Source organism: Drosophila takahashii, chromosome 2L (genome assembly GCF_030179915.1).
Source record: "Drosophila takahashii strain IR98-3 E-12201 chromosome 2L, DtakHiC1v2, whole genome shotgun sequence".
Lineage (NCBI taxonomy): Eukaryota > Metazoa > Arthropoda > Insecta > Diptera > Drosophilidae > Drosophila > Drosophila takahashii.
In genome coordinates, this window is record NC_091678.1 from 24,958,540 (window position 1) to 24,982,123 (window position 23,584).

At 44.3% G+C, this 23,584-nt stretch overlaps 3 protein-coding genes across 7 annotated transcripts; 2 read left to right on the top strand and 1 right to left on the bottom strand.

The window, feature by feature from the left end:
* The first annotated feature begins 2,558 nt into the window (after positions 1-2,558).
* On the top strand, positions 2,559-6,608 carry eEF2 (eukaryotic translation elongation factor 2). Its single transcript, XM_017146553.3, has 5 exons — positions 2,559-2,689; positions 3,175-3,389; positions 3,461-3,988; positions 4,502-5,198; positions 5,270-6,608. Exons 1-5 carry the CDS (start codon positions 2,687-2,689, stop codon positions 6,359-6,361), a joined length of 2,535 nt encoding a protein of 844 aa, XP_017002042.1. The 5' UTR covers positions 2,559-2,686; the 3' UTR covers positions 6,362-6,608.
* Positions 6,609-7,413: 805 nt separating this feature from the next.
* LOC108060718 (uncharacterized) lies at positions 7,414-18,659 on the top strand. 4 transcript variants are annotated; one of them, XM_017146533.3, is made up of 11 exons: positions 7,414-7,488; positions 9,539-10,076; positions 11,551-11,736; positions 11,953-12,115; positions 12,205-12,834; positions 13,401-13,965; positions 14,028-14,982; positions 15,040-15,170; positions 15,966-16,280; positions 16,339-16,425; positions 16,481-18,658. In XM_017146533.3, exons 2-11 carry the CDS (start codon positions 9,850-9,852, stop codon positions 16,612-16,614), a joined length of 3,393 nt encoding a protein of 1,130 aa, XP_017002022.2. In that variant the 5' UTR covers positions 7,414-7,488; positions 9,539-9,849; the 3' UTR covers positions 16,615-18,658. The 4 variants fall into 4 exon arrangements, with proteins under 4 accessions (XP_017002022.2, XP_070071524.1, XP_017002020.2 ...); XM_070215423.1 differs by having other exon boundaries at positions 7,438-7,538; positions 13,404-13,965; positions 16,481-18,659; XM_017146531.3 differs by having other exon boundaries at positions 7,438-7,538.
* Positions 18,660-18,901: 242 nt separating this feature from the next.
* Positions 18,902-23,299, bottom strand: Cul2 (cullin 2). Of its 2 annotated transcripts, none has more exons than XM_017146536.3 (9): positions 23,161-23,299; positions 22,694-22,840; positions 21,921-22,145; positions 20,783-21,860; positions 20,320-20,437; positions 20,152-20,258; positions 19,717-20,085; positions 19,543-19,656; positions 18,902-19,487 (listed from the first exon to the last, which is right to left on the bottom strand). In XM_017146536.3, the coding sequence occupies exons 2-9, from the start codon at positions 22,810-22,812 to the stop codon at positions 19,356-19,358; spliced, it is 2,262 nt and encodes a 753-aa protein (XP_017002025.1). In that variant the 5' UTR covers positions 22,813-22,840; positions 23,161-23,299; the 3' UTR covers positions 18,902-19,355. The 2 variants fall into 2 exon arrangements, with proteins under 2 accessions (XP_017002025.1, XP_017002026.1); XM_017146537.3 differs by having other exon boundaries at positions 22,694-22,881; positions 23,161-23,282.
* Between the last annotated feature and the right edge of the window lie 285 nt (positions 23,300-23,584).

A 23,584-nucleotide genomic window follows, 5' to 3' on the forward strand; every position in this document is an offset into this window, starting at 1 on the left:
AAACATTGTTCTCGCATGTTCTTCGCAACTTGGTTCGTGTCTCCGCTGAGTGAAAAATAGAAAGCGTTGGTGTGGTGAATTAGAGAAAGAATTTCCCCTTCCAACATAAATTCAATTACAATTTACTTTACGTTGCTACGTTACGTTACGACACTACAAGACTTTCCCCTCCAAATGCTGCTGCGTTTCATTACGGCAATTTTTTATAATAATTATTATAAAATGTATATTTATTAGTCGAATAAATAATAATTTTTCGTCAAAAGTTGTTTTTAATATAGCACATCGGTTGGGATAGCAATGAGATGGTCTTGCCCCTGGTGTTTCATATCCCAGTGGACGGGAAATAGGGAGAGGTTTGAAATTCTGGAAATTCTGAGGCCGAGAACGGGAAGCCAAGTAATATAGTTTCTTAAACCCGTCTTTACCGGGTGAAAGGATACCGACCTTCATATAATTAGAAAAGCGCCCCCTGCAGGTTCATCGATGGACTCTTGGATCCACCTGTTGGCAGTTTTACACTGGTGGCTCCTCCTAGCGTAATTACTCAGTTACTGAATATCGGTAGGGATCTAGCTATTATCGATTTTATTCTAAATTTTGAATATTTTGTTTGACTTGTTTTAAAAAGCCAACAGCTTCCCAAGCTTTAATTTTTATTGGTTCTTCCGACCCAATCGGCTTCTAAGTAAAATAAATTCAAAAACCAAATCCAAATAAATATTCCTTATTTGTAAAGCAAAGTGGGATATTTGAATGTAAACATATATTTATGTATTGAATATTTTAAACATTTGATTCTTATTTCTACCAAATACCAGTCACTCAGTCTTCTTAAAATCGCGCCATCTAGCGGAAAATTTATTATTTGCTCATAACTCACAGTTCACAGTAAACATAAATACCCAACTGTGCTATGAGTCTTCTTGAAATCGCGCCATCTAGCGGAAAGTTCATTATTTGCTCACAACACAGTTCACAGTGAACATACATACCCAACTGTGCTATGAGTCTTCTTAAAATCGCGCCATCTAGCGAAAAATTCGTTATTTGCTCATAACTCACAGTTCACAGTGAACATAAATACCCAACTGTGCTATGAGTCTTCTTGAAATCGCGCCATCTAGCGGAAAATTCATTATTTGCTCATAACTCACAGTGAACATAAATACCCATAAAATCGCGCCATCTAGCGGAAAATGCATTGTTTGCTCATAACTCACAGTGAACAAACATACCCAACTGTCCTATAAGTCTTCTTGAAATCGCGCCATCTAGCGGAAAATTCATTATTTGCTCATAACTCACAGTTCACAGTGAACATAAATACCCAACTGTGCTATGAGTCTTCTTGAAATCGCGCCATCTAGCGGAAAATTCATTATTTGCTCATAACTCACAGTTCACAGTGAACATAAATACCCAACTGTGCTATGAGTCTACTTGAAATCGCGCCATCTAGCGGAAAGTTCATTATTTGCTCACAACACAGTTCACAGTGAACATACATACCCAACTGTGCTATGAGTCTTCTTAAAATCGCGCCATCTAGCGAAAAATTCGTTATTTGCTCATAACTCACAGTTCACAGTGAACATACATACCATACTGTGCTATTTGTTTGCCGCAAAGGACACAATATCCGATTGTGGCGTATGCACTAGCTTAGCGAAGACACCCACCGCAGTTTTTGGTGAGACCGTTCATTTTGACCTAGTGATGTGGATACGCCGATAGCCGCCACTGAACATCGATGATTCGAGACGTTTCAGAACTTTCGCCCCATCGATGTTTCCAGCGGTCTCCCACCACTAGAGATGATTTTCAAAAACATCGATGTTTTCCAAATTTTTTTTAAAATTATAAAATATAATTCTAAAATCTCAATGGAATTTGTAATTATCAATCGTTTATGGCTTAAGCAGCGTCGCGCCTCGCCCCCAATACCATTCCCTATAGATTTAAGCAAATAATTAAACATAATTATCATAAAACGAAGAAGAAAGGAAGCTAGCGGCCAGCCGAAGCTTATATACCCTTGCCAATCATTCCTATTAACTAACAAAAACATTAAATTTGGATTTACTTGCGTATATGTTAAAACAATGTAAATATAAGCTGCTTTCGTATTATTATGGCATTAATTTTTGTATCCTCGCTATAGCAGCTATATATTAGCTATGGAGGGCTACCAAATTTCGGTGTTTATTATTTAATTCGAAATTTTAAAATGTTAAAGAAAAGCTATATCCCAGAAAATAAGAGAATGTAACAAAATCAAGGAAAATAGAACTTTTTTCCTAATCATTTCCATTTAATTTTCCGACAATTCCTATGAAAAGCACGGACAGACGGACATGGCTAAATCGACTCGCCTAGTGATGCTGATCAAGAATATATATACGTTATAGGGTCGGAAACGTCCCCTTCTCTGCGTTGCAAACATCTGTCTGAAATAATTTTTCCCTCTGCAAGGGTACCCAAATTTAACAAATTTAGGGCGCCTAAAAACATCGATGGTCCAAAATAAATCGATGCTTTGAAACATCGATGTTTCCATCGATGTCTCTGCACCTCTACTTGCACCACCTCTAGTGCCTCGCTCTTTCCTGTTCTTTCCTGTCGAAACGCCGTTGGAAGGCGTAGTGTTTTTTTGGTCCCGCGAGAAAATCTCCAATCATCCAAAATGGTAGGTGCCCAGGGCCGAAATAATGGCTAATACAGCCCCTGGAGGGCCCCCGAACTGAATGTGTGACGTGACAACCATTACCTGGCGAAATTTCCATGTGCACATGTACATTCCCACATGCATAGGTGCACGCTGCATGCATGTGTGTGTGTGGTGAAATGCAAGACAAAGACTAGGAGTGACGTATGCAGTTTGCTATTGAAATTTCGCAAGAATGTGAAAGGCACTGGGTGAAAGTTGTGAAATGCGCCGCAGACGGCGACATCTAATTATATAGCTCGATGCTGCAGTGCGGGTGTGTGAGTGAGTGATGTGATTCTCTGTAAATAGCCGACGCAAGTGGTTTTCTGTTCTTATCTAACCTCAAAGTCCGTGGCACGACGGCCAAGAATGTGTGTTTGTGTGTGGACGCCATTTTTAATAAGCACACATACAGTACATAGTGGGAACTCGTTCTAATACATAGCGATGCCCTATTTTCGCAGGTCAACTTCACCGTCGACGAAATCCGTGGCCTCATGGACAAGAAGCGGAACATCCGCAACATGTCCGTGATTGCCCACGTTGACCACGGCAAGTCCACCCTGACCGATTCGCTCGTGTCCAAGGCTGGTATCATTGCCGGAGCCAAGGCCGGTGAGACCCGTTTCACCGACACCCGCAAGGATGAGCAGGAGCGCTGCATCACCATCAAGTCGACGTAAGATGGCCACACCCCTCTGCCCCCCTTTACCCCCTGCTAATCCACCGAAATCTCCCTCTCCATTGCAGTGCCATCTCCATGTACTTCGAGGTGGAGGAGAAGGATCTGGTGTTCATCACCCATCCCGATCAGCGCGAGAAGGAGTGCAAGGGTTTCTTGATCAACCTGATCGACTCGCCCGGTCACGTTGACTTCTCCTCCGAGGTGACCGCCGCCCTGCGTGTGACCGACGGTGCCCTCGTCGTGGTCGACTGCGTCTCCGGCGTGTGCGTCCAGACCGAGACCGTGCTGCGCCAGGCCATCGCCGAGCGCATCAAGCCCATCCTGTTCATGAACAAGATGGACCGCGCCCTGCTGGAGCTGCAGCTGGATGCCGAGGAGCTCTACCAGACCTTCCAGCGCATCGTGGAGAACGTGAACGTCATCATCGCCACCTACAACGACGACGGCGGCCCGATGGGTGAGGTGCGCGTGGACCCCTCCAAGGGATCCGTGGGCTTCGGTTCCGGCCTGCACGGCTGGGCCTTCACCCTTAAGCAGTTCTCCGAGATGTACTCCGAGAAGTTCAAGATCGATGTGGTCAAGCTAATGAACCGGTGAGTGGGCTTTGCATTTTACAAACCTCTACACGCTTCTAGCACAAAACGTGTGGCGCTGAGCGGGCGGCATCTTGGAGGCCTGCTCCCCAGGGGGCAGGTTTCTTTAGAGTCGCACGTGCTGAGGGCGCCACAAGTGCCACAAAAATAGAAGCAGAGCAAAGGTAGGAAGCTGTTGAAACGCTGCCTCGGGACCGCTTTCCTAATGTCCCAACGAGTCATGCTAAGGCAGCAACCTCACAATATTTTGTAAAAACAAAATCATATGTAATTTGTGATTTACATTACTTCATTTTACCCTTCAAATAAGACCCAAAAAATTATATAATCGCCAAATCAGCAGAAAAGAAAAGTAAAATTTACAGATTGAAGCAAAAGATTAAATGCACAAAAAGAAAACAATATTAAGATTAAACAAAAAAATTGATAAGTATGCTTTAGAGGTTAAGATAGGGCAATCATTTCTAATAATATACTCAACTAACCAAATGCCTCGTCATTTCTCCTTCACAGTCTGTGGGGCGAGAACTTCTTCAACGCCAAGACCAAGAAATGGCAGAAGCAGAAGGAGGCCGACAACAAGCGCTCGTTCTGCATGTACATCCTGGACCCCATCTACAAGGTGTTCGATGCCATCATGAACTACAAGAAGGAGGAGATCGGCACTCTGCTCGAGAAGATCGGCGTGACCCTGAAGCACGAGGACAAGGACAAGGATGGCAAGGCTCTGCTGAAGACCGTGATGCGCACCTGGCTGCCAGCCGGTGAGGCTCTGCTTCAGATGATTGCCATCCACCTGCCGTCGCCGGTGGTTGCCCAGAAGTACCGCATGGAGATGCTGTACGAGGGTCCCCATGACGATGAGGCCGCCGTTGCCGTCAAGTCTTGCGACCCCGATGGTCCCCTCATGATGTACATTTCCAAGATGGTGCCGACCTCCGACAAGGGTCGCTTCTACGCCTTCGGACGTGTGTTCGCCGGCAAGGTGGCCACCGGCCAGAAGTGCCGCATCATGGGCCCCAACTACACGCCCGGCAAGAAGGAGGATCTGTACGAGAAGGCCATCCAGCGCACCATCCTGATGATGGGTCGCTACGTCGAGGCCATCGAGGATGTGCCCTCGGGCAACATCTGCGGTCTGGTCGGTGTCGATCAGTTCCTGGTCAAGACCGGAACCATCACCACCTTCAAGGATGCCCACAACATGAAGGTAAGACTCTGTGAAACATTTTCTTTAGTTGGAAATTACTAATTTCGTACTATCTTCCCGTTCGATTTCAGGTCATGAAGTTCTCCGTGTCCCCTGTGGTGCGCGTGGCTGTGGAGCCCAAGAACCCCGCCGATCTGCCCAAGCTGGTGGAGGGTCTGAAGCGTCTGGCCAAGTCCGATCCCATGGTGCAGTGCATCATCGAGGAGTCCGGAGAGCACATCATTGCCGGCGCCGGTGAGCTGCATTTGGAGATCTGCCTGAAGGATCTGGAGGAGGATCACGCCTGCATCCCCCTGAAGAAGTCCGATCCCGTGGTGTCCTACCGCGAGACCGTGTCGGAGGAGTCCGACCAGATGTGTCTGTCCAAGTCGCCCAACAAGCACAACCGTCTGCTGATGAAGGCTCTGCCCATGCCCGACGGTCTGCCCGAGGACATCGACAACGGAGACGTGAGCTCCAAGGACGAGTTCAAGGCTCGTGCCCGCTATCTGTCCGAGAAGTACGACTACGACGTGACCGAGGCCCGTAAGATCTGGTGCTTCGGCCCCGACGGAACCGGACCCAACTTCATCCTCGACTGCACCAAGTCCGTGCAGTACCTCAACGAAATCAAGGACTCCGTTGTTGCTGGCTTCCAGTGGGCCTCCAAGGAGGGTATCCTCGCCGACGAGAACTTGCGCGGTGTCCGCTTCAACATCTACGATGTGACGCTGCACGCTGATGCCATCCATCGTGGAGGTGGCCAGATCATTCCAACCACTCGTCGTTGCCTGTACGCCGCCGCCATCACCGCCAAGCCTCGTCTGATGGAGCCCGTCTATCTGTGCGAGATCCAGTGCCCCGAGGTCGCTGTGGGCGGCATCTACGGTGTGCTCAACAGGCGTCGTGGACACGTGTTCGAGGAGAACCAGGTTGTGGGCACGCCCATGTTCGTGGTCAAGGCATACCTGCCCGTCAACGAGTCGTTCGGCTTCACCGCCGATCTGCGCTCCAACACCGGCGGACAGGCCTTCCCCCAGTGCGTGTTCGACCATTGGCAGGTGCTGCCCGGCGACCCGAGCGAGCCCTCCAGCAAGCCCTACGCCATCGTCCAGGACACGCGCAAGCGCAAGGGTCTCAAGGAAGGTCTGCCCGACCTGTCCCAGTACTTGGACAAGTTGTAAGCCACCACTCACCACCACCCAATCCCCCACACAACAACATCCATGTGCAGCTGGCTGAGCGGGAGGAACATAGAACAAAGTGGAGCGACCGAAAACTACATCTGAATTCAGCGCGGCACCTGAAACAACGCCTGCGGCCGCCGGCAGTGTTTTGAATGAAACACACAAAACATTAAAGAAATTTTGATGATTATTAATTGTATAACAGTAAAACACAACAACATAATAAATCAAGTAAATGATTAAATGCTTAAGCTTATATAAAACAAATGCGTGAGGTCGCAACGAAAACAGATTTCGTGGGAATTGGTGGGACTAAAGATTTCTGACCAAGGCGGTGTTATAGATTTTTATTTGGGAAAATTTCGCTTTTTTTTCGTAAAAAAAACAAAAACAAGAAACAAAGTATTGAAGCAATAAATTGTACTTAATTTATTTATTATTAAATCTTAACCATATGAAAATTATCATAATTTGGTATTCCAGTTTGCCAACCATCTGTAGTACACCTGTATTGGTTTGAGTCCGCGCTAAGCAATCACGACATTTGAAAAAAATTAAATATCGATAGCCAGCTAAATTACCTGCAATGTTGAGACTTTTTAATTGTTTTGATATTTTTATATATTTGATATAATTTTTTACTACAAATTATTTCAGCTTTTCAAGAAATAATATTTATATCTGCAATTTCGTTAAGTGGTAAAATACGGAAGTTTATTAAAATGCTTATCTTCTGTTCTAACGGTCCAATCGGTATCATTTTTGTGTTTTTATTCTTACAAAAAAAAACCAAAAAAATCTAACTTTATTTATCGCATACAGTTGTATGTAACACCTTTACTTGAGTACGTTAATTTAAACCGCGCAGTTCTGAATTTCAAAAATGACTAGTATTTGTTTAAAAACAATAAGGCATGAGTGGCACGCTTACATTAACAATTTAAATAATACAAATCGCATTGGAACAAACTTACGGAGCAACCAAATACAAAAATCAAAATAAACCCAAACCGGTTCTTGACAGGCCCACTGATTTTTGGCTGCGTGGGAAGATATCGATACAATATTTTGATACTTTTCTGGCATCGCTAGATTTGCGAACGTTGCTCTGCCATAAACAAAAGGTCGGTGCGTCGCTCAGTCGTTTGGTTTTGTAGCGGAAAAGTCGGAATAAGTGGGTTCTCCTGTGTGTATATTCGTGTGTTGTTGCTGGTGTGCTGTTCCAAAGTCAGAAGCTAATTGCAAAATGCGAATGTTCTCGGAAATTGCCCCGCGACTGTTTTTGTCATCGGCTCTAAACCACCGTTACCGTTGCCTTTAATGTCGCCGCGGCGTCTGTCGTTACAATTGCCACCCCCCGGCGCTCTCCTCTCTCTGCCCCGCTCTGTCTCTGTCTCTCTTTCGCCCCCGCTTGGGATTAATCTATTTTTAGCAGCATTTCCAATTGGAAGACTTTTGATTTGACCTTTTGGTGTGCCGAAAGCAGAGCTTTCTAACTGTAATTATTAGCCCGAGCCGAAAAAGTCGCTGCGTGCTCGAGTGCGGGTGTATGTGTCTGCATATGAAAAAATCGATGCCAGACTCCCTGCAGAAACTTCATTCAGAAAGGAAAGGAAAAAGGAAAGGAGAGTGGTGGAGGGGGAAGAAGGAGCTGAAGCCAAAGCAGCGACGCCGACAGCAGTAAATTTTACAGCTAGACAAAGTGGCCCGTGTGTGTGTGGGTGGCTGTAAGCGTAACGGTAACTGGAATCCATAGACAGTCGCCGATAATACCGGAAATGAATTTTTCCCGTATTAGAAACTTAAATACTGCAAACTTTTATTATTATCGCAGCCCGCATCCGTTCGAATCTGATTTTTTAGGCCAACCCAGTTGCAGTTGCAAAAAGTTTTTTGTTTAGCCATAGGCAAAAAAAACGTGTTTATATATAGCCAGTAGTACAAAGGCTGTGCGTACGTGTGTGTGTGTGTGTGTGAAGGGGGAGGGGGGCGAGAATGGTGTGTGAATGCGCCTGACTCGAACTCAAACTCAAACTCCTCTCAGCGGGACCCAAAGTGTATAGAAAATATGAATGAAGATAAGCTAGAGTGCGGTGCGAATAGTGTGCTCCCACACTCTGCTCTCTCGCGATGTTGCTGTCTCCATCTGCTATACCCCCCCTCCCCCCTCTCCCTCCCACATTCCCCAAATTCTCTCTCCGAAGTGAGATGCGAAAAATCAATGCACAAAAATCCCTTGTTGAACAGTATTTAATTGCCCAGATTGCGCGTGTGTTTACTTTTTTTTGGTGTAAATGCAAAATTAATGTAAGCGATTTTTAAATCAAAACAAGAACAGACGGGTGAGACGAAAGGGGAAACCGCAAAATATGGCAAACATCATGGAAAAGTTTTATGGTACAGACACATTTTAAGATGCCAAAAGAGCGGACTGGAAACTAAAAATATAACAAATAAATAGTTGTGCATTTCGATAGAACGGGAGTTGAAAAGCTTAATCTAAACTTTCATCTAACAAAAAAATCTTTTTCAATCCGCAGAAATTTAATTTAAAGTGTCTTAAATTTGCTTTTTTCTACACCAAAAACGTTATCCATAAAATGTCTCATAGAATTTTAAATGTGTTCAACTTTTTGAATAGAAAAGATATTTTAAAATAATAGGTTCAAAATTTCAACTCCAAAAGTCTATGCAAAACTTAAACTATTATGAAATTATAAAAACGAAGAACAATAAAATAAGAATTTTTTGGCGACTAATAACTTATAGCCAAAGGTTATTTGGAAAATAAATCCATTTATGAAAGATTTTATGGCTCACGATATAGTGCGTGCCGAGTGCTTATGAAAAACCTTCCATTGTATACACAAATATCCTGCCCATTGTGGGCTTTTATGCCAAAACGAAGGTCAACCCTGACAGGTTACGTGCCCAAAGTTTATCCTGCCCAGTCAATTTTAATTTCCGCTCACACGCTTTTCCACCTAATCGGAAAATATCAATATCCAGCGTCGGAACTTTCCCTGCTCGCATTCAAAATCGCACGGCAGACTAATAGCTCCTAATTGGAAATCACGCCAGCGAAATCAATATTCATTATTTATTAATAGCGACTTACAGCGGATTACGTACCGAAAATCTCTGACCCCCATTTCCCATTTTCCACCCCCGCAGCCTCGACATTCCGTTCCCGATGACGAATTTAATGACCTGAAATAAAAGAAGCGAGGCAGAGGAAAGCAGGGGAAAACCGCCAATCACTTTCACACATTGCATAGATGAGAATTGAGGCAGCCGACAACAAAGCAACGCCGCAGCGACGCTGACTGAGGCAGCGACGTCGACGTCTCTGTGGGCGCATTGATTAAATTTTCATAATCAACGAAATATCCATATCGACATCCACATCCACACCCACACCCACAAAGAAGAAGCCGCAGAGCAGGTCTCCCGCTCCCGTCGACGGTTTCAATGAGCATCGCATAATGGCAGCGGCACCTGAATCGTGTTGTGGAGCACGCGATTCCAGCGAACCGGCCACCGAGGGGGCGTTCGATCCGGAGGAGGCGATCCGGGGGCGGTCCCAGGCGGCAATGACGGACTCCCATCGCGCATTGGACTCCCTGGAGGCGGAGGCGGAGACGGAGGCGGAGGCAGGGCAAGATCCAGATGCAGATGCTGCCGCTGCTGGAGCTGACCAACAAAGGCAAAAGTATGTCGCAAGTTTTTTATACGAAATAAATTGGTTAACCTCCATTTATAAGTCCTATTTAAAATTAAACTAAATCTATAGATCCGATTTGCTATTTTTAAAAATATTTGTTTAACAATATCTTAAATGTCATTTACATATGTTTCCATTGATAAATGGATATGATACTTATAAGATTTATAGCACATCATCTGTAAGATCTGCCCAAGATGGTATAGGACCAATGTTTTCCAGTAGAAAAAGGTCGGTCACCCCATAGAAAAATATAACCATTCTGTTTAAAACCGTATGCGAGCTCAGTTGAAGAACTAAAAACTTTCCCAGCCGTCATGAATTATGTTTACGCATAATTTGAAAAGCACCCCGATCGGACGTCTACATTATATTATATTATTATATATTATATTAGGAATGATCGAATATTACTTGACTTATTTAAAGATATTTCGCGCAGTGGAAATGCATCTTTCAAAACCCTTTTTTTGAATAATACCTTGACCTAGGTTTAAGGACTTGCCGTTATATTACAGATCTTATAGGAAAAAGAATAAATATGTCAAAATAGAATGTTAGAATAGAATGTCAAGATATTTGCATATATATTGTTGTTTATTATTTAATATTTATATTTTTATCACCTAATCTAGTCACGTTTTGAATAGTGAAATCTGCGTTCTCGTTATACCCTTGCAGAGGGTATTACGATTTCAGTCAGAAGCTTGCAACGCAGGGAAGGAGACGTTTCCGACCCCATAAAGTATATATATTCTTGATCAGCATCACAAGACGAGTCGATCTAGCCATGTCCGTCTGTCCGTCTGTCCGTCCGTCTGTCTGTTTCTACGCAAACTAGTCTCTCAGTTTTTGATCTATCGGGATAAAACTTTCCCAAAAGTCTTTTTTCTATTGCAGGTAGTATATAAGTCGGAACCAACCGGATCGGACAACTATATCTTATAGCTCCCATAGGAAGGATCAAAAAAAAAAACGTAAAAAAATTCTAGCTCCGGTGTTTTTTGAAATTTTACCTTCTACTCTTGGAAATATTTTTTTTTATATATTTCTGAATTTCGTTTTTTTTGCTTTTTAAATCGGATCACTATATCATATAGCTGCCATAGGAACGGTCGAAAAATTAATTGGAAATTAATGGGAAAAAAATTATATCTTTGTTGGTTTTTATTACATTCCCTTCTACTCTGGGATATGACTATTTTGAAATATTTCCGAATTTCGATTTTAATTTTTAAAAGATCGAACTACTTTATCATATAGCTGTGATAGAAACGATCGAAAAATTAATGTGAAATGATAAGAAATTTAACATTTTTACGATTTGTAAATTAATAGAATGATCTGCAAGGGTATATAAGCTTCGGCTTGCCGAAGCTAAGTTCCTTTCTTGTTTTTAATTTAAAAAGGAATAAGTTATAAGTTTTTATTCAATTAACTTTTTGTCTTCATTGCTGCGCAGCGATGATCAATTGCAGCTGCAGTCGCTGGAGCCCATCTCCTTGGACGACATACCTGAGCCCATTAAAGTTCTCGACGAGATTATTTCGGAGTTCGAGGAGGCAGCAACGAAACCGGTGGCCTTGCACAGCAACAGTGGCGAGAATCAGTCGGAGGACGATGGCTACATGAGCCTAAGTCGCAAAAAGTGAGTGATGTTTTAAATATTAAATTCAATAGTAGAAATTCAAATACCTAAAAATATAAGGAGCAAAAAACAGATACGCCTGATGCCCAGATTAAATATTAATCCTTAAACCTGTCTTGCAATCAACCCTGTATGACTTAGAGAATCTCCACATTCCAATTACTACTCAACCCCCACTCTGCTCTCTTTAATCAATTTTCAACTTTGACTTTGCAGCATGTCCAAAAAGGATTCGGAAGATGTGCCCCAAACACCCAGCACCGACACGGTGCCCGAGGGAAGTTTCAATGAGGTGGATGGCACAGCTGAGAATCTAACCAAATTATCTGAGGTGGAACACGGACAGGAAACTACGACGCCTCTCATCCAGACAACGCTGGTGAGTTCGGGGAAGCACTCCAGCTAATGGGAAACCAATTAACTCACCGCACAATCACCTCTTTGCCTCCCCATTCTTCATTCCTCCAGCCAAAGGCACGGGGCTCCAGCTCGACTCCGGCCACCAACTCCAACTACTCGAGTCTGCCCTGCTGCGGGGCCAGGGCCTCGAATTTGGGCGGAGCTTCCGCTGGCAATTCCTCAAGTGGATTGGCAGCCATCCGGCACCCGGGCAGCTGCAACGGTGGGCGCAACGCACTGGGCATCGACATCAGCGCCGTGCATAATGCAGTGCTCCGTGGCAATCTCGCCAAGCTGCCGGAACCCTTCGTCAACGAGCATCCGGTGACCATCTACCCCGGCCCATCCTCCAAGGCGGCCGGTGGCGAGGGGGCACGTAGCAAGCGGCTGCTCAGCTCGGTGGAGAAGCACAAGGAGGTGTGCCACATGCTCAATCCGCATTCCAGCAGCTCCACCTCCTCGTCCGGCTCACAACACACGTCCAGCGGGGAGGCCTCTCCTGCCGCTTCGCACGTCAATGTGGCGACATCGAAGGCGGCTGGCAGAGATGACGACTATTCGGAGGACTCGCTGGAGGAGTCCACCATTTCCACGGACCTCACGCCCGTCAAGCAGAACGGAGTGGCCTGGGAGATTCACTTCAAGAGCAACAAGAAGAAGTCGAGCGGCACCAAAAAGGCGTCTGGCGCATCGAAAAAGGTTAGTGTTGATCATAAGTAGACCTCGGATTTTGCATATTTTTATAGGAAAAAGATAAATCAATTTCGAAAACACCAAAGTTCGGTTCAATAAAAATATAGTTTAAAATAGATGGCATATTTTATTTTTTTTGCATATTTGCATAAAATGCATATGCATAAAATATGCAAAATAATTTATAATTTATATCTTCAACGAGTAGACGAGAAGGGGGCAAAAATAGTAAAAGAGGCAGAATAGTTTTTGGCCCTATCGGTTAAACTGCTCGTTTAAATTGCTCGCCGTGTTTACTGAAGGTTCCTTAGTATACCAGAGGGCTGCATTAAAAATTTGAGACTCCAGTTGCTCGCATATATTTTGCATATATTTTGCATATTTTATGCATATATTTTTTGCATATATTTTGCGTACTTCCGATATGCATCCGAATTTATTACATTTGAAAAATATGACACCTTCCTAGAAGTTTTGGTAAAAATCGCACCAAAAATGGACAAATATGCAAAATCCGAGGTCTAATCATAAAGAAAGTCCGTATAACATAACTTATGTACCAATCCCAACAGAAGGCCAACAACTTGGACGACTTCAACAACAGCTTCGTCTACAATGAACAGAGCATGCTGGGCAAGGGCACCTTCATTATTCGCCGATCCACAGCCAAGAAACCGCCGCGTGCCGCAGATGTCTTTTGTATACCCAAGCCGCCGCGTCCCTCGTTGGCGGAGAGATCCGCATTCGGATCTGGGACGAAAGTTGGCGCTGGAGCGATCAGCAATGAGTTTTACACCAGTGACAGCGAGCAGAGCGATGCCACGCCACTGCCACTGCCGCCGCCTCCGGCCCCCTCGGAGATGAACTTCGTCTACAAGGAGTGCGAGGCCAATGCGGCGCAGACACGCCGCGGCCTGGAAATGGCCGCTGCCCATCGGGCGGCCCTGTCGCTGGACATTGCCGAGGCCCCAGACCAACTGGGCCACTGCAAGCCGGTGAAGAGCAAGACGGCGATGCTGACCGAAAAGCGCCTGAGCGCCGAGTCCATGCCGGACAACACCTCCAGCAGCGAGGAGTTCGACGAGGCGCGACTCAACGGAAACGGCAGCTACGAGCTGTACGCCTACAACGGGAGTGGTGATTTATTTTCCATGCTTTCTAAAAACTCATGTACTTACTGTTGTTCCCGTTCACTGCAGATCAACGCGTTTCCAACGCCACCACTCCGCACACGGATCTGGCCCCCACTCTGGAGGAGGACGAAGAGCTGTCCGACTTTAGCTACGGGTGTGCTCCCCTCACGCAAATCGAGCATAACATCAGCGCCTTGCTGCGTGGAGACATTCCGATTGCTGGTCCCCCGGCGGGCTGCAATGGGGCTGGAGCGGCCGCAGCCGCTGCCACAGCCGCCGAGCTGCACGCCAAGCGGATACTGGAGTTCCGGCCAGGCGTTCACAAGTCCGAGAGTGCCAAGGAGATGCTGCTGTCGCAGATGCCCAGCCTGGGCCCGCTGCCCCCGTCGCCGCCGAGCTCCAATCCGGATTTATTCGACTACGATGCCCCGCTGCCGCCGTCGCCGATAGAGCCGCGCAAGCAGCTGGAGCTTCCGGCCGCGGTGGCGGTGGCCAGTGCACCGCCAGCGAATCGCGGCACCACCGTGGTGGAGGTGCATGCCACAGCCTCCGGGGCGGCGGTTCACAGCAGCAACAGCCACACGCGGCGCAGTCGCGACAACGTGGCGGCCGTGCGTCACTTCACCGACGAGCTGCCGCCGCCACCGGCGCCCGCCCACCAGTCGACCAGCTTCTTGGAGGGCCTGCCCGGACCACCGATGGTGCCACCACACCGAGCCACTGGCGGTCACTCGGCCAACACCATGAAATCCTGGAGCATTGACTCGCAGTATCGCAAGAGATCGCCCAAGCTATTTGGCCACTATAGCAGCGGGGGCAGTGGCATAACCACACCCACCGGGCTGGGCCCGATGCCTCCGCTGCCACCGCCTCCGCTCGACGGGATGGCCAGTGGATCCGGATCCTATCAGCGACGGTACATCAATTACGGCACCAAGCGCAGCCTGAAGCAGTCGCCGCGCGAGGAGCACCGTCTGCAAACCTCATGTAGTCTTCCTGAAACGCCAATCTTTGCCAGAGGGTAAGTCTCTACAACCGCGAGAAAGAAGTCCGCTAAACAGTAACCATTCATCGGCAGCTGTGACATACCACGTACGCCATACCGACGCCAAAATGAGCCGTTGCCTGTGGTCAGCGGTTCCCGCACAGCTCCCCGATCCAGCACTTCGAACAGCATCAACATGGGCACATCCATTATTGGGATTGGAGGTGAGTGATTTATTATTATTAATAATAAACTGAATCAAAATTCCTATGGGTTCGCATAAAATAAGAAGAACGCTGTAGTCGAGAACTTCGACTGTCAGATACCCATTACTCAGCTGAAGAGAGTGCGAGGGAAGTGGAGATATGCAGTCATCAAAGCTACCAGCGCCATCTAGTGGCTGTTGACATTTTTAATGGCTCCATCTAGCGGCTGTTTCAATTTTTGCCCATAACTTTTTATTGAATGGTCCAAATTAAAAAATGTTTTCTACATTTTGATTACCTATCAGCGCTCGGCTGAAACGAACTTGCGCTGCGTAGGAGGCCCAAGAACATGTGTGGTTAATCCCAACTTTCTAGCATTTGTTGTTTCCGAGATCTCAGCGTTTATACAGACAGACAGACGGACAGACTGACATGGCTTGATTGGCTGGTGACCCTCTCAAGAATATATATACTTTATAGCAGGGACCGTAAAGAATCGTTTTTTGAGAATTTTTTTGATATTTTTACAAGTTTTAATCAACAATTTAACTGGTTGTTATGGACTTTATAGACATGAACAAATAACAGTTCATTTGCTTTCCAGATGTGTTGACATGCATATACTTTGTGGACAAGAGTAAAAAGAACGTAATTTTTGTCGTTTAAAACAAAATATCAAAATAAAAATCTTAAATAACGATTATTTACGGTCCCTGCTTTATACGAATACGATATACCCGTTACTCGTAGAGTAAAGTATTTAAGTATTTTGCCACAAGAAATAACTATATTTTTTTAAAAACTTTTCAACAGTCGGTAACTACGGTACTGCCCAAATTTGCCGTCAACGCTCGATCAATCATGCGTTGGCATCCAACGAGATGCTACGCATGACCGGAGCCCCGGCTCGTGGATGGTATCCCAAGCAACGGGGAATGCGCCCCGTCTCCACCGAGAACATAGATCGCCTGGCCTCCGTGCGGGTGTGGGACAATCCGGCGGGCATGTCGGGCACCGGGCAATCTCGCAAGCCCCTAACGCTGCCTCCAAATCTTACGCCTTCCTTCCTCAACAAGTCACCCCGTGAGGCGCTGCGTCGAGTGACTAGTTTGCTGATAACCAAAAAGAGTGAGTTTAATTAAAGTGTGCGGATCAACTAATAAAGTAAATTCCTCGCTCCATTTAGAGAACAGCAAGGATCGAAAACACAAGGCCTACTGCGATCAGCTCATGGATGACAACAACAGCAAGCATGCCTATGAATTCGAGACGGGTAAGAATATAACTTTAATGCGAAGTACTATTTAACACTAACTACTTTTGTGCAGGTTCCACCAAGCGAAAGGATACCAATCCCAAGGACAAGGGAGCCACGGGGGTGACCACCAATACCAAACCCAAGAAGAAGGGCCTCTTCAAGTCCCTTTGGAAGCGCTCGAAAACCGCCTCGTTGGATCAGTAAAGAAATCCTCGCCGGCAAGCCTAAGCACTGCCCCAAGTTTTATGTACACCATAAGCGTATGATAGCATCGAAAATGATAATAACCCTGCACTTACACTCACGTTTATCGGGTCGCAAGTTGAGAGTTTATCTTGGCACCCACCCACCCACTCACCTGCTCATCCGAACAGCAAAACTTTCTCACGCTCGTGTTCGTTCACCTTGAAAACAATTGAAGCAATTTTGTATACACATCGTATCGTATATCGGTCATATAGTAATGAGAAATCTGAAGAATTCAAATGCACAAAAGCCGTGAATCGTAAAGACTGAAAATGAAAAAGCGTAAAACAAAGAAAATTTAAGCGAAAACGAAAATATTATGGAAGACAATGAAATTAACTGAACATATGCAAACAATATTCCACTCTCACAAACTAAAGAAAATGAAATCTGAAAGCAGTTGTATGGATCGCACGGCTATATTCTTACGTACTCGTGTATGTATGTATGTGCGGTCTCCCCCGACCTTGAACTTGCCAAAAAAAATTAATGCAATTATTCTATGGCCGTACAACCAACACCTAACCGAATGCACGCAACATGGGCGCAGCAAGAAATTTACAACTTATACAAGCACTGAATTTATATAAACGTATATAGATATGAGCGCTATATATATAGTTTGGACTATAACTGAACCGTTTAGGGTTCTAGGCAACATGTCTTACTTTATGATCGTGTTTATTTAGGTACTTTTCGTGTAGCTAAGAAATAAGTTTGGATTTGATGATTTGATGACTATTTTCCATTTTCCAAGGGACTTGAATACGGGCATAGTGCAATTAGATGCGAGATATTGATTGATTTCAGAAATTATCTCAAGAATTCGAATCGTGAATTCGTTGCGTTGTTCAACAAGCCACCCCTAAATAACTCGGATAAAAACCCAGTCGCAATAATATGCAAGAATCTAAAATCTCATAAAACGTGTTACATTTCCAAAAACTGAAAAAGAATGAAGTTAAGCCCTCCACGTTTGAAAAAATTTTGATAATAACCAGTTTGAAAATGATTTAATCCATATAATCTTAAAACGAAATTTAATGCTCAAGACGATTTTACCAGAGAAAGCATTTCTCAAATTTTGAGCGCGAATGAAGCTAGGTAGTTGGAAAAGGAAAACTGCAATATGAAACAACAAAACTGTAAACGTTTACTAGTCATTTAATATTAAACAATAAACAACAGAAAAATGATATATGGAAGATAACATATTTTTTATTAACACTCACTGAGACGCCAAGAATACAATTTTGGCATTTTATGAGCAGGAGCTGGCCCCTAAGAGCAAGTTGAAAGTATTATTAACGATTTATATTATATGCTATAGCAAGTTGGTATTTATTATAATTAATGACATATGTACAATTATTTGAATTAACATTATTGAATATATTTTTTAGAAAAGTAGCATGAAACGAAATAAAATTATTAAAACAGAAATAATCCATGGCCCGTGTACTTTATATATAGATATATATATTAAAATTGGATCCTTTGGTAAAGGCGAAACTTAAATGGTTATTGAACACAGAATAAACATAACATTAAAATCGACTTTTAGAATTACTGGGCATCATAAAAAAAAAACAATATAAAAATAATAATTTTAAACATTCGAGAACTGGATGGAAATTTTATTTTTCAAATTAAAGGCCAATGAAATAATAATTATTCAACTATAATGTATTGTTTCGATAATCTATTAAAAAATCGCATTGTGGAAGTGTTTTTCTCAAAAAATCTTTTGCGTACTTGCAAGTTCTGGGATTCCATTTATACATTTTTCAATTCAAATGACAAATTACAATAAAAATACGAACAGATCTATAAAAGTTACACCATAGCATACAGACACCGACAGAAACAGAAATATTATATTTAATTTTTTAGCCAGAAAAATTACATTTTAATATTAAAATTGAAGAATTGTATATGAAGGTAAAAAAATGAAATAAAAAATAATTTTGAAGTAATTTGGAAAACTTTGACTGTAAACCGTGTTTTAATGGAAACATAAAGTTTTCAAAACTAGTTTAAAATAGTTACCCCCTACTCCAAAGTTGTGTGATTTTTAGATAAAATTCATCGGGGAATTCAAAAAATTGGGAGTCTGCCTGATAAAAAGTTTTAGATCTTTCCTGTAATCTTCCTGGCCAATTAAATTGCATCACTTTGGTGAACTTATTTGATCTATTTAAAAAAGATACCATTAACTCAAAAGCGGGGAAAATAATATTTAGCATTGAATTTGAAAATTTGTTTTCGGTTTTTATTTTACATTTTCCAGCAATTCGTTCTGCTTTGTGCGTGTGTGCATAAAACCAGATAAATATACAATACATAAAAGGAATATATCTACAATTATACAGGACACACGCATTAAATCAAAATGGGGCAACTAACTAAACTAAATTAAAAGTATCAGTAACATCTTTCGATCGCCACACATCTTTCATTCCAATAAGCTAAGATCATAAAAAAACAAAATCCAAATTGCTTGACCACTCTTTTGTTTCGTTTTGCTTTTTAAAGAATATTGTAAACATACGGATGTTAGTAGTTTGCTAAAATCCTGTCTATTTATGAGGTGTTTTAAGACAAATTAAGCCGCTTGGTTAACAATTTCTTATTGTGTGTTTGGGGGATTGTAGTCTGGGGAGTTTGCAGTTACTTTAGATTAAATAATCTCTTCCAGTCTAGGCCATGTAGCTGTATTCATCGCCAGAGTTCGCAGTTCGCTCGATATATTGTTTGTCAATTAACGATTCCACGCATTTCTTGATCATTGCAATATTGGGCGTAAAGCTAACCTTCGATAAAGAGAGCACCTGGAAAATAAATGTTATTTAAAGTTAATTGTTCAACATTTTTGCTTATACGTACCTCTTGTATCAGCGCGTTGTGCTTCAGGACTTTGCGCGCCTTCATAATTCGGACGATGGCGGCTTGCAGGAACAGTTTTCGGTCCTCATCCACAGAGTTGATCGTGTGTTCCACCTACGTAAGAAAGTAAATTCAGAATATGCGTCTTCAACTAAAATATATGTTGTTACTGACCTCCTGTGGCGTTTCCTTCTGCAAAGCCGAACTAATCTTAAACTTTGTACGCTTATTTGTGTAATCCAAATTCAATTCTATTCGAGTCTCCCCGGCGAGATTCTCTGAGCTGGCATTCAACAGCTTTGACTCGATCATAGGCTGCATGTGCTTCTGAAACGTTTCGTCATTCAGCTGCAGTGTGTTCTGAATCTCCCGACAACTGAGGCTATCGCACGTCTCGAACAGCAGGATTATCGCCATCTGGTATGTTTGCATTGTCACAATGTAGGATTTTTTCAAATGGCTCAGCTTTAGTTCTCCATGGCACATGTGATGCAGCCAAGTCAGCTTGCGACCACTGAACAGTTTATGATAATAGTCCTCAAACTAAAAATAGATACACATCTTTGATATAGAAATAGGTATTCTTCACGAAACGAAATCATCACATACCATTTTAATTGATTTCTCAAATTCCTGCGGTACTGCAAATGGAATAACTTGTGTGGATCCCAAAGGCCAAGCGCCCGCCTGCAGTACCTTAATCGAGAGATTGATGCCTGCAAAGGAGTTTAGATTTTTAGAAAATGTGTGAATAATTTATGATTATAGAGCTCTCACCTAAATCCACATTGTTATCCTTTAGGTGAGTATTAAACTTGTTGTTTAGATCTGTAGATACAGAAATATCCGTGAACATGCGATGAAGTTTATTGGTGAATTCATATCCGCAGGCTTGCTGTAAAGGTAAATTAGAAATTTAATGGTATATTGCACTGGCACAAAAAAGGTAAAAATATTATCAAACTAAAATATAAATTGTACTGGGTTATCATGTTGGGCGAGCTCAATTAACTTAATTACGAAAGGTCAGTTCTTACAGTTATCAGTTCATTGATTATTTTAAAATTTAACTATCATGCTTATTAACTATAGATTGGCTATATTCCAGTACGTTTTGCACCGTGGAATTAGACAAATGTGAAGCAGGTTCGGGATTTCAAATGACATGTGATAATGATAAGTGATAATAAAACGCTTCTTAAAGAAAATATTCAACAAGCGAGACTAAGGAAACACCTACCTTCAACCGATTGATCATTCCCTCCTCCGCATCCATACTCTGACTCTGCTCGTGAATGAGCCGCTTGGCCAACAGCCGGCTGTAGAACTTCTGGTAAACATCCTTGTCCTCTATGTACTTAAAGATGGTTATATTGTTGGTGAGCTTCTGGTCGATCTCCGCCTCGCAGGTCTTGGACTTCTTCAGTAGCGTATCACAGTATTTGGCCACATACTCGGCGCTGCGGCACGGCTGCCGCTCGGTTGGCCGGCGATTGATGACGCTGGCGCACGCTTTGTCCAACGCGCTGAGGAAGAGAGAATCGTTCTCGAAGACGTCGGCGATGAGCTCCTGGTACTTTTGGTGCACCTTCAGCATGTTCTCCACGAACGCAATGTGAATGTTCTCGCCCTTGAGCGCGGACACGGTCTGCAGACCCTCGCTTTTGATGTGCTCGAGGAAGGTGGTGATGAGCTCGGACTTCAGGTTGTCGGGTATGGGCTTCAGGACGATGTACATGTTGCGCAGATCCTGGCGCCGCTCCTCGGACACCATTTCTCGGCACTCCGAGTAGATGAAGCCCAGGCGATCGTTGATGAACTTCTCCTCGCACTCCTTGCGCAGCTTCGGCAGGGAACTGACATGCAGAAACTTCTGGGCTCTTCGGCTCTCGTACTCCAGTATCCGGATAACCTCCTGCATGTACTCCGACACCGAGCAGCGCTGCAGCAGCTTGTTGGCCTCGTCTGTGTAGTAGGCGCCACTGGCGTCCAGCATGGGGCCTTCGAAGAGCTCCTGGTAGAGCTTGAGCGAACCCGTCTTCTTGTAGTCCTGAACCTCCACGAAGCTGTGTATCACCCCGTTGATAATCTGCACGCGGTGATGATCCAAGGTGCCATTGCTGGCCCTGTCGGCGGCGATCCCCTCGAGAATGTGGCGCACCAGTTCGCTGGACAGATACTCGATCATATACAAGCGCCAGATGTCCAGTCCCAGTTCGCCGATCTCCATTTGCTCTGCAGCGTCGCTGGACAGGTTGCCGTAGAACGATTCCGTGTCGGTGATCTTCTGCTTCTTGATGTGCTGCTGGTTTAGGTAGCTGGAGGAAATGAAAGCCATTGATTGGGATTTGGGATGGGTGTCTTTTACGGATGCTCACATGTATAACTGGTGCAGATACTTGATGCCCTGGCTGTACTCCATCCAGGTGGTGTAGTAGCGATGGAGGAGATCCGGGCCGCCGTGGGCGTTGGAGCCCTCGCCCTCGATCAGCACCTTCTTGGCCAGCATCTCCTGGACGTGCTGCTCCAGGAAGTGCTTTGTCTCGCCGTAGAGGCGATCGGCCATCGGTTCCGGCTGCGCCACGCACAGCGTGTAAACGTCGCTATATGTTTTATATGTTTTGGGAGGGTGATTGGACGGAGCGATGTGTTAGTGCGTGTTTTATTTTAGCAATTTCATTTTGGCAACTCACGCTGCACACACATATACGAACAGTGGCGGTCGGATTAATAGTTACCCTTATTCGTAGCAATCCTTAAACGAGGTCCCCAACCTGTACTAATCATAAACTCAGTTCGAGCCCCAGAAATGATGTTCCAACAATGTTACTCAGTGATTGTGGTGGGAAAATTGCGTGCATATGTAACTATCTTGAAGCTGGGAAACAATTCCTACTTGTTATCTACACGTTTACAAAAATATCACTGCATTAATCAGGCCTGTAGATTACGAAATTTTGCAAATCATTGGCTGCTTGCCTGCAGCTATATTTGTGACTGCTGCTGTGGGAATGATAAACATATGGCTCGATCGCTAAATAGATATTTAGAAATTTCTTTGGGGGAATACTAGCTTCTCCTGGAGTATTTGGGGTATTTCCCAAGGACCTATTATTCCGACCGCTGCTGTGGGAGACCGAGACCTACATACCTGAAGCTTGTGTTCCACACCGAGCGCTCCACTTTGGTGAGCGTTATCACCGACTCGGCGATGCAGCGCAGGCGCGGCCAAACATCGACAAACTCCACTATCTTGGGCTTGAGCGACATCTCGACTGGGTCTGGATCCTGGGTCCGTCTGGGGATGGATGGATGAGGAGGTGTTGGTGTTGGTGCTGGCTAGTGGACGGGGCAGGGCAGAGCGGGGGCGGGGCGGATTAGAAGGCGGACTGATCCGATCCTGCGGCCTGCGCGATTACAGCATGAGTTGGCAGAGGAGGCCACTGCTGCCTCTGCCTCTGCTTTGCTTTTGCTTTTTGGCATAATCGCGCAGCTCGCTCACTTTTTGTGTGGGGGCCACCAGCTCGTTGGCCTTGCCCTCGGCCAATTTCACAGCTGGGTAGCCCCAGTCACCGAGCCTCGGCTCGCGGGGGGTGCGCGGGCTGGACGCCTACTCACCTGCTACTTAACTACGCTATTTACTAATTAATTACGCCGAGAATTTAGTTTTTTGCACTTTTTTTTGCTATCCTATCGTAAAACGGGTCGTCAGACGGAGACGATATCGATATATCGATATGTTGTTATTGGCACGCGATATTAGGGATGCACACACATTTTCTCCGCGAACAGAAAATCGGTTGGCAGCCCGCCGTCGCCAGCTGATTGGCAAATAAGGCTTTTATTTAAAAAAAATTACACTTTCTTTTTAAGAATTTGCTTAAATTGTTTCTCTAATCAGTAGTTAATGCCTCTTAAAATTAAAGTTTCATGTTACCTTATAAGCGCGTCAAACAAACTAGAATTGGCGGTTTTTTTTTTAAATCGAAACCCAAAGTTTTAATAATAAATAAGAATAATATTTATCATTAAATAGAAAAAT